Below are 13,215 nucleotides of genomic sequence, written 5' to 3'. Positions count from 1 at the left end.
TCAGGAGACACCCCGCACTCTTCAGCCCCACTCCACAAAGCACAGCAGCCTACCTACCCTGCCTCTACATTACCATATAAATAAGTATGCACACAACATATAAACATGCTCTCTCTCGCCAACAACAAGCCAACATATACGACACTGAACCATCCGTCCTGACCTGATAACATCACACCAAAAGATGCATCCAGTACCTTCAAATATCTTCAAAATACATATCCTTATACTATCGTAAAACATGTGGTAATGCGTAACACCATGAGACACAAAAAATAATACTAATCCTCTTGTTAATAAAAATAATTGGGTTTGCAACATTCAATTTATGGGCGGAAATAGAATTTGGAGTCTAAGTGTGCCGCATCAGAAGGGCGGGATTAGTGCATTGAGCTTGATTGCGAAATGCGTCTCCATGGAGCATTACATGTTATCTGTGGAGGATTGAGCTTGATTGTGAATGCCTTTCTGTGGAGTATTACATGGTATCTGTGGAGGATTGCATTTCTCCTCCGTAATTAGCCGAGACGTCATGATGATTATTATCATTATGCTGCATGGAGCAGCCAGACGCCGGCTTGTGCTGCTGCTGTCTGTTTAGATGTAGCGCTCCGTCTGTATTAGAGGTAATGAAGAGATAATGGAGAGAAACAAAGGAACTAAGGAGTGCACACTGTATTGGGGCCTCCTAAATTGAGATCGACTAAAAAACATATTATTATTATTATTATTATTTAATTATGATTGCCAGTGAGTTTGATACATTAAAGCAGACGTTGGTCCACACAGTGAGAGAGAGAGATTCCAGTAGAAATTAGAAATGTGCTCAGAGTGCAGACCTCCGCCAAGGAAGCTGTTTGACACAGGGTATATACACCAATCTTGAAGTCAAATTCACTACCATTCAGAGGTCGCGTTAACCGACAAATGTCCGTCATTGACGGATTTTTTTGAAGGATGACGGAAAATTCTGAAGCCTGTCCGTCATTTTGACGGATCAATATTCAGGGTCATGATAAATAAATCCTAAGTTTAAGTAGGCCTACGCCTCTATCGAGTAGTAGAGTATTGCATTTCAATTAGGCATAGTTATCAGCGCAGATAATTTCATGCTATATCATTTGCCTTTCTCCCTCTCTCCCTGCTTGTCATACCATGCGCCGCAGCTGGGCTGTGCGACTGGCTGCAGCAGAGCGCGCGCCTCTCCACTTGTTCCAAATAATGAATTAAAATAACTAAGACGTTGCCACCATACACGTGTGACTTCGACTTTAAGATTCAGAACTATGTGTAGACCTAGACCTACTATATTTACCAACTATCTGATTTTCTGCCAATGACGAAGTTGTTCCTCTATCGCCATTCATAGAAGCATTGTTTCATAACTCCTCGCTTGAAACATAAACAAATATGCGAATAGCATGTTTGCTAGCCAGAACCTTCACTCAAAGGCAACGCAGGTCTAAAACGGCTTCAGGACATTAACTAATAAAAACGACGGATATTCAAGAGCCTAAATATTACCAGGCAACACAACTTACAATTTGACAAACGTTGCCTGAAACGGCTTCTCTCATTTCGATAGCTGGTTCACCCATTATAGGCGATATATTTTTTATCCAGACAACTTTACCGCGCTCCCAGAGCCAACATATAAGCCGATGGGGCTACGTATAGAGCGGCTCCCTTTACCGTCGCTGACATTTTTCAACAAAGTTTTGCGAAATCTGGTCGTCTTCCTGTTGTAGGCTTCAGTGCCTTTGTCGACTGCCTGGGCTAAACCTTTCTGCTTCAAGACGGCTTTCCTTTCCATCGTGCATGTTAACCCATTTAACACTGCGCCTTTGTAGGCTATTACAATCGGTGTATTAATCAGAGCAAAACGATCGCCCTGCACGCATCTTTTAAAAAAGTGCTTGTGGTGACCATAGCGCTGAACACTGAATCAGACGCGCGTCATGAGAGATATCTGCAGCTTTAGTGCAACGAGGGGGGCAGAGAGAGAAAGTGGACAGCAAAATTGACTCCATCCTCAAAGTTGGAGAATGAATGTCGAGTGAAAGGGGGTGTATTCACAGCGGTTTACTCTCAATTGGCCGCAATTGCGCATGTGTTGTTCCACATTGAGAAACGAGATGGAGAATTAAAAAAATGAGCGATGACGGATTTTTTTCGACACTGTCCGTCAAAATGATGGACTGTGAAAAAGTCTAGCGCAACCTCTGCTACCATTTAATACCCTTTTTCATTACCTTTAAAAAAAATGTACAACCATCTCGACACTCCGATGCGAGTAGTCACGAGAATTCTTTTCTAATTTCTACCGCCTCAACAATACATTACACTTTCGTTTTTTGCAAAAAGACGCCCGAAAGGGAACAGTGCGGCGCGTACCCATGACTACCTTCATACTGCCCTCAGATACAGAATCAATTTTTCTGTCAAAATGGTACAACAACATGAAATCAGTGTTTCCCATACATTGAGGAAACTATGGCGGCCCGCCATAGTTTAAATTTGGCCGCCATAGTTTACGAAAATGTAAAAAAAAAAAAAAAAAAAAAAATTTTTTTTTTTTTTTTTTTTACACGATATCCGTTTTTGTTAAAAACGATTTGAATTACGATTTTGAATTTCCTTCGCATTTTCCTCCTGGAGTAAATACATCCTATAGCCTAGACTCTGTATTGGTTAGATAAGTAGGCCTAGTCCCACGGTAACACAGAATGAGGGGAAAGCATTAGGAAGTGACCGTAAGGGTATTACAGTTGATTCATGTGTGCACACGTGTAACATCGGGTGAGTAACAGAACATGTGCGCAACGATGCGTTATGACACGCCGATATGCGAGGATCTTCGTCCAAATCGCTAGTCGCATGCATCATCGCTAACTGCGTTTACATCGCGTGCCGCGTGTAAGGGAAATGTTAGTTGTTGACATGTATGGAATTCACTTAAATTTGTGCTGTTTCTTGCTTCAGTTGTGGACAAAACGATTGGCCAAACTCACAATAGAAAGCCTTTGCTGTGCTACTGTCCCAGAGAGCTGAAAAAAAAAACCTTCATAGAAGAAGTCACACTTAACAGGGGTGTTAACCAATCCAATGAGTTCTCTCATTGCGCTCTCTCTCTCTCTCTCTCTCTCTCTCTCTCTCTCTCTCTCTCTCTCTCTCTCTCTCTCTCTCTCTCTCTCATAGCCTACTATTTACCCATAACAAATGGTGAATTTCTGAGCCCTTTTTAATTTGTACAGTATATCACGAAAGTGAATACACCCCTCACAGTTTTGCAGATTTTTGAGTATATCTTTTCATAGGAAAGCATTACAGAAATTTCACTTTGACACAATGATTAGTGACCTTTTAACAACATATTTAACCGCTTACATTTCTTGTTCACTCAGAAAAAAACAAAATACAGCCATTAATGTTTGAACATGTACTCACAAAAGTGAGTACACCCCAGATTAAAATCCGGTAGAGAAGGGGCTATGTTGGCTCGAATCGTCTCGAAATGAAACGAAATGAAAGGGATGACAAGGGAGGTCATCAGTGTGCGTTTCAACCTTTCTTTGCATTGAACTTTTACATTTTGAGTCTGCATCTGGCTTAAATAGATTGGTGTGAGATTTGAATGCAATCCTATGGAGAATATCATGATCTGCTTCAGTAGTCACAGTGCATGTTGACATGCATGTTTCTTTTAGGTGTATTTCAGATTGCCAATGTTGACAGCATTCATGCATCCCCAAACCATGTCAGTCCCACTACCATGCTTGGCTTATGAGAGGATACACCTTTTTTGTAAAACTCACTTGTTTACCACCACACATGCTTGACACCATCTAAAGCAAATTTGTTCATCTTGGTCTTTTCAAATCACACAACATGGTTCCAGTGATCCATATCCTTGGTCTGTTCATCTCTCTTGAGACCAAGATAAACAAATTTGCTTTAGATAGTGTCAAGCATGTGTGGTGGTAAACAAGAGAGTTTTACAAGAAAGGTGTATCCTCTCATAAGCCAAGCATGGTAGTGGGACTGACATGGTTTGGGGATGCATGAATGCTGTCAACATTGGCAATCTGAAATACACCTAAAAGAAACATACATGTCAACATGCACTGTGACTACTGAAGCAGATCATGATATTCTCCATAGGATTGCATTCAAATCTCACACCAATCTATTTAAGCCAGATGCAGACTCAAAATGTAAAAATTCAATGCAAAGAAAGGTTGAAACGCATACTGAGGACCTCCCTTTTCATTTTGTTTCATTTCGAGACGATTCGAACCAACACAGCCCCTTCTCTACCGGATTTTAATCTGGGGTGTACTCACTTTTGTGAGTACATGTTCAAACACTAATGGCTGTATTTTGTTTTTTTCTGAGTGAACAAGAAATTTAAGCGGTTAAATATGTTGTTAAAAGGTCACTAATCATTGTGTCAAAGTGAAATTTCTGTAATGCTTTCCTATGAAAAGATATACTCAAAAATCTGCAAAACTGTGAGGGGTGTATTCACTTTCGTGATATACTGTAGCCTATACCACTGAAGGCATGATAATGCTTCATCATATTTTAGAAATAGGGCCTATGTGCATTTTATATACCAAATGTTTATCATTTTGAAATTGTTTCAGTTGTTTATGACTTGTGTATGACTGAAATTATCTCTGCATACTATCAGTGCTGCATTGCTTTGTAAAGATAGGCTATTCAACACACTTTAAAAACACACTGAAAAGATACGGCCATAGTAGCCTACTGAAAACATTTTGTTCATAATAATGGTGATTAATAAATGGTGGTCTTAAATTTTCATACTGACTGACATCCTTGAATTTGACTTGGTAGATCACGGCAGACCATCAACTTCAAAAGTAGATCTTGGTTAAAAAAAAGGTTGGGCACCCCTGCTATAGAGAGAACCACAAGTGCTTGAAAGACAGGGATCAAAAGCCTAGTCAAGTTATTGTAGTTTACTTGGGTTTGGGAGCAATATAAAAAAACCTTCAGAGAAGGGACAGTTGGGATGAGTTTACTAACACTCCCTAGGCTTTGTTTTACAGTTGTAATGAGTTTGGTGTCAGACCTTCATTGACACAGCAGAGGAGACATCGGGCTGCATATAGAAATTAATGTGTAATGAATGTGAATATAGACATAAATGTGTAATATGTTGTTCAGCCCTTTTAATGGGAGGAATTTGAAAAAAACTGGCCCTGTGACCAGCACCCCTCATGTAGAATGTGTACGCCTACAGATATGTGTGGGGGAAAAGGCATAGCCTACCCTCTAAGACCCTTTTTGTCTATGCGTTAACAATTTCACAGTGCTCTTAAATTCTTATCTCTGCTCCTATTTTGTTTTATTATTGTTTCCCAGACCCCTGCATGAGGGACGAATGAAACTGTGTTGTAAACAGAAATTATTCACTGTACTGCATTTTTTGACAATGACGATGTACTACTATTATACAAGTCATGGGTAAAATCTTATGTAGCCTTATTTCTCAAAATATAAATGGCTGAAATATAGGCCCAGGCCTACAGTTTCTCCATGCGCCAATGTCATACTGTAGTCATTGTTTTGCCGTTTTGCATTTACGCTGCAAGAATACACCCCCCCCCCCCCCCCCAAAAAAAAGGCCCGTGTGAGAAGACCCCCCCCCACCCGGACAAAATAATCCCCGGCTGCCCCCATAGTTTCCAAAATTTCTGTGGGAAACACTGAAAAATAATACCTCGTTTTTAAAAAAATAATACCTTTTGAGCAAATTTACTACTTTTAAGGCCATTAAATTTTGACTTTTTGATTTATCACCCTTTAATACTTTTTAAAACCCTGCATACACCCTGTGATAGAACATTTGACTATGTTACACTCTATTTTTATTTCAATTCTTTTTGTGGAATTAGAAAGTGGAATGTAAAAATCTTAATTCAATTTGCGGTCACTCTGGGCATCTAGATTTCTAGGCTAGCAATGTAGTAATCTAATTACTAGTTCCTTGGGTCATTTCCTACAAAGTTTCATCCAAACAGACAAACAGACAGACAGACATACGTAAACCTCCTTGTTGAAGGTTATGACAACACTGTAGTAAATGCGTATTTACTAATTTCAATCATTTGTTTGTTTGTGGTTTATCTGGCTGATGGGCCATTCAATGTTGATACTCTTCACCAGCCTCAGTTGGATCTGCATCAGGCAGTAATGCCCTGGAGCAGGGTTTCCCAAACTGGGGTGCGTGCACCCCTGGGGGTGCGCGGCCTGCCATAAGGGGGTGCACGAGCTGAATAAAGCAATGGTGGATATGTGATTTTTTTATCTAGCATTAATGAACATTAAGTAGTTTTTAATAGTATGGTGCATTATATGCTGGGAGGGTCCATCTCAAGTGTAGTTTAGTTCCCAGACTATTGGAAGAGGATTCCCCAAAACAACTGTGCATAATGTGCAGTGAATGAGCAGTGAATCCATACTTGTGTGGCCATCAGCACACCAAAATATTCACTCAGGGGGTGCACGAACCACATTGAGTTTGGGAACCTCTGCCCTGGAGAATTCCTCTAGCTCTCTACAATGATCTATACGCACGCGCACACACACACACACACACACACACACACACACACACACACACACACACACACGCACACACAAAAGAACACCACATGCCGTGCTCCGGAACTGCCCACCACCGCCCACCACTCCCCACGCCCAGCCACCCAACCCATAGAAAAATGCACAGCAGACACCAGTGATCATCACATACTGTAGTCTGTACTCAGCATGGTCCTGATGCTGACAGTAACCTGGAAAGATGCAGACGCCCAAAAGATGCTGTGTGGCAGCAGTTGCTACAGAGGAAGCATAAAGCTCATTTATCTAACCTGTCCAACCTCCTAGAAGATCAGACAGGGAAATTGTCTTCTGATGACTGCCCTCACACCCTCTGCCCTCCCCCCCAGCGGGATTAATTAAGCAATTAAGATTGGCTTGACTGACTGGGTGTACTAACAAGAAAATTAGAGCCATGAAAATTAAGAGAATGCATGGACTGAGAAGGTTAATTAAGTAATTATTTATGAATTCTGTCCATTCACAACCAAAAAAATACCCTTTTCACAAATTCTTACCACAACCATCTAGAGGTGCACCGAAATGACAATTTGTGGCCGAAACCAAAATCGAATAATAATTAATCACTTGGCCGAATACCGAAACCGAATATTACAATTCAGTCAAAAGTGATCAAAAAGTAGGTTTTTCACTATTTTTAAATATTGCTGAAATGTACGGTTTACAATAAATGTTTTGACATGTTTTTGAAAGAAAATAATTGTGTATTTGAAGTCTTCAAATGTTAGAGTAGAAGTGAAATTAGTTTAATTAATGCCCATTTTTCTATTCGGCCTCCGATTCGGCCGCTCAATTGGCTTTCGGCCAAAAACCGAAAGTGTCTTTTTTTGCGTTTTCGGCCGAATATTTTCTGCGGCCCAATTTTCGGTGCACCTCTACAACCATCAAATGTTAAAGGTGCACTGTGTAGGATTGTGGCCAGAGTAGGTATTGCAACTGTGCTGCCTATGGCCAAATTTGATCTTTTCATCATGAATATTTTCTAGGTGATAAACTAGTATTGTTCCCACTTTACATGTATACATGGATTCATAACCTGACTGTGCGAACCTAGCTGCGCACAACTCAACCTCTGATTGTTGGAAACCGCTGTCGGTCAAAAAATTAGCTCAAGTGGTTGGCTGCCAGTGTCTTGCCCCTCCTCATAATATTGTGTTGATAAACACTGAGAACCTATGTATAAAAAGTGCTATTTCCCCAGTCATTATGAATTCTTAGAATTTGATGGTAGTTGTAAGTATTCCTGAAAAGGCAAAATTTGTGAATTGACTGGAAATTGAATTCTGGAAATAAACTACAAAAAATATTACACAGTACTTTAAGCATTCTTTACCTACAGTATGACCACCACTTATTAATACAGAGATCTTTAATAACACCTCTCATCCTACAAATAGCCATACAATGCCACATAATTAGAATATCATGATTATGTTACACCTGACATTCCTAATGTGCGTTTTAGAGACTTCATAGAAACAATCTGTGAATTAGTACCTGCATGCTCTTCTGGCAGGGCATCACTCCTTGCGTTAAAATAGGTTCTGTGTAGAGGTGAAGGCTGCTTCACTAAACCAAGAAGCTTGGGAAGCATTGTTGAGAAGTTCTCCCTGGTAGACCGGCACTGGGGCAGGGTGAGTGAATCCACCTCATCGTGCAACTAATTAAGAAAGCACATGAACACAAGAATGGGTGACGACAAAGCAGTATGCCAAAGGAAATCAAACACAAATAAAACGCATGAATCCTGTAATGGGTTGGAGACAGATAAGACCAAAATAAACATTTTTGATGGACAGGATTATAACCTGTGATCCATTAGGTTAAGACAACCGATTTTGACTTACTCAGCAATTACATTAAGAATGTGCAGATACATGTGCCAAGTTTATGAATACAGCAAATGTACTTTTAAAAAACAGACAGCACACATACATTTTCCAAAGTAACTGAAATGATCCCGGAGGGAATTTAAGTGTCCAGCAGCATATAATATGCAGCGTATGACAGATTAAGCATAGCCCACATATGCATACAATCAGACATTAGGCAGGTTAAATATCTATCACCCATCTGAATACAACCATCATTACCTGGAGAGAAAAAAAACCCTGGGCATGAATTGAAAACCAGTTATAACCAATACTTACTTGATCTGCTTCATCATCTCTTGTGCGCTTTGGAAACAAGATGGTGTCACCTCAATCACACGACACAAGAGGTACATCGCCTACAAACCAGACGTGGGGAAGGAAAACACTGCTGAATGAACAATGAGACTTTAACTCAGTCCTACACAAGAACACTGTTACATTAGTGGCTGCATTAAATTAGTTAAGGAAGACCGACTCTTTAACATCCACAAACCTCTCAGAAGTTTACATGAAATGTATAGTGACTGCTTTCATACAATTGCATACAATGCTTTTATTTGGCTTTTATTTAGATGGAAAAGCTGAGGCATTCCATAAATTCGCACAGCTTTGTTAGGCAACCAGTTCCATAGGCTACAGACAGGGCTCGCGCAGTTAGCCTATCCAAAATGCATTGCTGACTGACGGCAATATCTGTTCTACACTGCGCTGTCTTGCCAAATCACCGTTAATTTTCTGCACCCAGTTTTCCGTTGGGCTGTCGAAACCGATTGTTGCGTTGCAACCATTGAGAGTAAATAGAATGGAGGCCAAAATTCTATTTCATTGTTGAAGCCAAGTTGGAGCCAAGGTTGGACCCAAAAAGACCAAAAAATGGCCAAATCCCATTCATTCCTATGAGAGACATAAAACCCTGTATCTCCCTTAAATGCCACTCCAGGTGGATAATTTTTCGCTCAACTAGTAGGTCCCCTTGCTCTCCAACTTACCAGGGTGGTGATTTTTTGTGGTGATGTTTTGTTTTAGAGAGATATTAAAAGTTAAATTGACCAATGAGCATCAGAACATGGTTTGATTGACCGTTAGAAGTCTTGTTGTTGTCCAATCAGCACCTGCGTTTGGCGTTGCTAAGGTGGAATGTAAGTTGGAATGTTCCCAAATCTGGCTTCAAAGCGTTGAATGGCAAATAGCGTTGATTTGGCGTCCATTCTATTTACTGTCAATGGTTGCAACCCCCCCCCCCTGCGCTGTCCATTCAGCACCACGTTACCAGACACCCGATACGCTTTCTATAAAGTCAGAACATTATTTTGGCAGTGACGACTGCACATTAACCGGCTCAACGTTTCTGGTGCCCGTGGCACAACAAACGCACACTTTTCTTTCACGAAAGTAAAAAAAAAAAAAAGAATTCTTCCACCCCATTCCTCCTTCCAGTAAGTCTAACACCGTCCACCCTCCTAACATCTGTGTCAAATAACGTTGCCGTTAGGCCAGAGATTTTTTCACCTAACAAACCAGTGTGACACAGTTCTTCCCAACACACATACCGTTACATTTGTGACACCTAACTCAAACACCATTTCCACATTAAAATGCCATTTCCCTCTTACCTCCATAGACGGCCGTCTTGTAAGTTATCACTTGGCGGCAAAGTAGAACTACTATCTAGATTAGTTATTACGGTTAGCTAATTATTATGTTATTAACCTAGCCTGTTAAACCTAGCCTGTTGGTTTTCAAAAGTAGACGTTAGCTAGTCAGTGAGGAGTAGGTATAATTCGCTAGTTCTAGAACTATCCAAATACAAATCGATGAAACGTTTGTAGCCCGGCTTGCAAACGATATTAATAGCCAGATAAAAGTACTTGCTCACACAATATATCGTAAACGTATCTGTATTTATGGCATTCAGTCATATTTGTCTAACATGAAAAACACAGTCTAGACAATGATGATAATTGCCAAGGTAACTAACTAGGTGCTAACTTCACCTGACATGTTGGCATTGGCCTGCCTTGCTTAACGGCTACCTCTTTCAGGGTCTCCCCATCCAAAATGTATTACTTCTAACAGGTGTATTTTAGAAAACAATTATTTACCAACCTTGACTCGGGAGTTCATCCTTCTTGTTGTGAAAACTTCTGGTCCGTAGCATTGTTTTGCTGTGTCGGAGTGAAGTTCGTCTGTCTGTCTAGTTCATAGGTGGCTAACCCGCGGCTCTCGAGCCGCATGCGGCTCTTTGCCTGGTGTTTTGCGGCTCTTGCGTTCATGTCCAAGTTTGTGTTTATGTCCCATAGGCAATATGCATTAGAATTGCGCACACAAAGTTGATTAGAACTATGGCAAATAAGTGCCCTGTGGTCTTGGTACTGTAGTAGGCCTTGGCTAAATGTGTCCTGAATGATCACGTTGATGTGTGACATGTGTTACTGCAAATAGCCTACAAGACGCGATTTAAGCCTATGTTCTAAAAATAGCGCTTTAAAAAGTGACCGCGTCTTTCGCTGACTAAACAAAATATTGGCAAAAATGTTTTAACCTGAAAGATTTTGCCATCACTCCTCAATAAGGTCAAGAAAATGTGCTGTCCATATTAGATTCTATCGCTCGGATATGGCGGTTATAAATGTGCAAATGATATGAAGAGAAAGGCGTCTGGAACAGAGATGCGCCGAGAATCTCTGTCCTGCGTAGCCATCTCTGCGCTCTGTTAGGAGGAGTGTTCATGGCTATTGACCCGAATGTGAAATTATGTTTTTGGTTTAAAATCGTGTTATTTTCGCGGGCTATAGACAAAATAGCGCCAAAAATAATGTTCTACCCTGGTTTATCAGCCATTGTCAAAGCGGCGCAGGCAGACAGCGTGCAGGTGGGAAACAATTTCAATCGACTTGTCGCTTGTCCGCGCTCAGTTTAGTCTCAAAAAGAAAACTTGGTCTTTTCCCCTGGCCCCCTGTCAGCACCCGCTGAAACATTAATGTGGAAAATGAACGGCGATTTGACGAACCACCTTGTTAATTTCGGATGGTGTTGTCGTCAGGCATCCAATGATCATCTCATCTGTGCGCAAGAAAGCGGTGCCTGTGCGCCTAGCCCCCGAATGAGCTAAAGAGGCGGAGAATCTTTGGGCCGCGTTACTTCGTGCTCTGTTATAAAGAGTGCTCATGGAAATTATGCTGTGAAACGTGTTTTATTAAAATATGACAGAATTTATGAACATAATTTTGACTTGTGTAGGCCTACCCTTGTCTTCTTATCTAAAACAACATTTTTATCTTGAAAAAAACCTTTTCCCACAAAAAATTTAAGCAGTAAAAAAAAAAAGGGGGGGTATCTTATATTCAGGATTGTCTTGTAGTCAGGCCATTAAGTTGGAGTGTAACATCAATCTGACACTTTGTGTGTGTGTGTGTGTGTGTGTGTGTGTGTGTGTGTGTGTGTGTGTGTGTGTGTGTGTGTGTGTGTGTGTGTGTGTGTGTGTGTGTGTGTGTGTCTGTGTCTGTGTGTCTGTGTGTGAAAGGAAGAGATGGTTGATGTTCATACCCATGTGTTGTTGTGTATGCTGGTCTGTGGTGCGAGAAGGATGGGTGATGCCCATGTTGGTGGGTGTGCGCATGTTTATATGCCCGCGTGATGTTTGTGTGCCGATGTGGCTCTTTGCTGTGACACATTACAAAATGTGGCTCTTGGTCTCCGACTGGTTGGCCACCCCTGGTCTAGTTGAACTTCAAAACGAAGACGAATGTGATGTCGTTGGTTGCACGTGACAGATGTCTGAGGTCAGTAGGAACTAGAAGCCGAGTAGCGACGCCAGAGATTCTAGGAGTGCGACGCCAGAGATTTTAGGCCTAGAACTAAACTCAGAAGATACAGTCACAGACTTCTATTATACTAGTTTAAATGGTAATTTACCATTAACTTAAAGGGACACTGTGCAGGAAATGGTCAAAAAAGGTACTGCAACTATGCTGCTCATTGAAACTGTGTCGCCTATTGCCAAATTTGACCTTTTCATGATAGTTTACCAAGTAGGCCTAATAAACTAATATTTTCTAGTATGGCCCAAGTACAGTCATTTTTTGCAGCTAAAAATTGCTATTTCTGGAAATTCAAAATGGCATGTATGAAAAGTGCAATTTTTCCAGTCATAATGAATACTTAGAATTTCATGGTGGAGGTAAATATTCATGGAAAAGGTAACATTAGTGAATGGGTAGCATGAATTCTGGAAATAAACAACTAAAAATCTCACACAGTGTCCCTTTAAAATCATTAAAGGGGGATGCCACTATTTTGGGGCTTAATACAGTTAAAATCATTGGCCAGGGTCAGGGCCGGTTCTGGCTTATTTGGTGCCCTAGGCGAGTTTGATTTCTGGCGCCCCCCCTCGCCCCCCCCCCCTCACCTTTGAAAGAAAAAAAAAATCTTTCTTATACCTCACAGAACACAAGACTAATATCCTTAGTAAGCTTAACTAAATAGCATCAAGAACAATAACCGTTTTTCATCAAATGGATTTGTGGTTCTTTTTGACAGGCGACCAACACATCAGATTGAGTCGCATGAAAGTAGCTTCACTGTGTGGTGTGTTGGATGTGATGGTGGTGGGGCCCCCAACCCCAGATGAGAGGGAGGTTATCAATGTGTTTGAATTGTAACGTGAAATTGAAATGCCAGGAGAGTGATA

The 13,215-nt window shown here is 40.9% G+C and overlaps 1 protein-coding gene across 5 annotated transcripts in view; it reads right to left on the bottom strand.

Moving 5' to 3' along the window:
- LOC134441793 (glutamate receptor ionotropic, delta-1-like) overlaps positions 1 to 10,721 on the bottom strand; it is a 304,090-nt gene extending 293,369 nt beyond the window's left edge. For 4 of the 5 annotated variants that reach the window (XR_010033198.1, XR_010033197.1, XR_010033199.1 and 1 more), the window contains exons 1-3: positions 10,632 to 10,721; positions 8,802 to 8,881; positions 8,149 to 8,311 (exon numbers count right to left, since the gene is read on the bottom strand). Coding sequence is in view for 2 of the 5 variants with exons in the window: in XM_063192199.1 (XP_063048269.1) it covers positions 8,149 to 8,245 (97 nt within the window). In the remaining 3 variants the exon portion in view is untranslated. Of the gene's footprint in view, positions 1 to 8,148; positions 8,312 to 8,801; positions 8,882 to 10,138; positions 10,255 to 10,631 lie in introns of those variants that run through there. The other variant, XM_063192200.1, reaches the window with a different exon arrangement.
- Between the last annotated feature and the right edge of the window lie 2,494 nt (positions 10,722 to 13,215).

This window comes from Engraulis encrasicolus, chromosome 24, assembly GCF_034702125.1.
Source record: "Engraulis encrasicolus isolate BLACKSEA-1 chromosome 24, IST_EnEncr_1.0, whole genome shotgun sequence".
Taxonomy (NCBI): domain Eukaryota; kingdom Metazoa; phylum Chordata; class Actinopteri; order Clupeiformes; family Engraulidae; genus Engraulis; species Engraulis encrasicolus.
The sequence above is the reverse complement of the archived record's forward strand: the minus strand, read 5'-3'. Positions and strand labels throughout refer to the sequence as shown.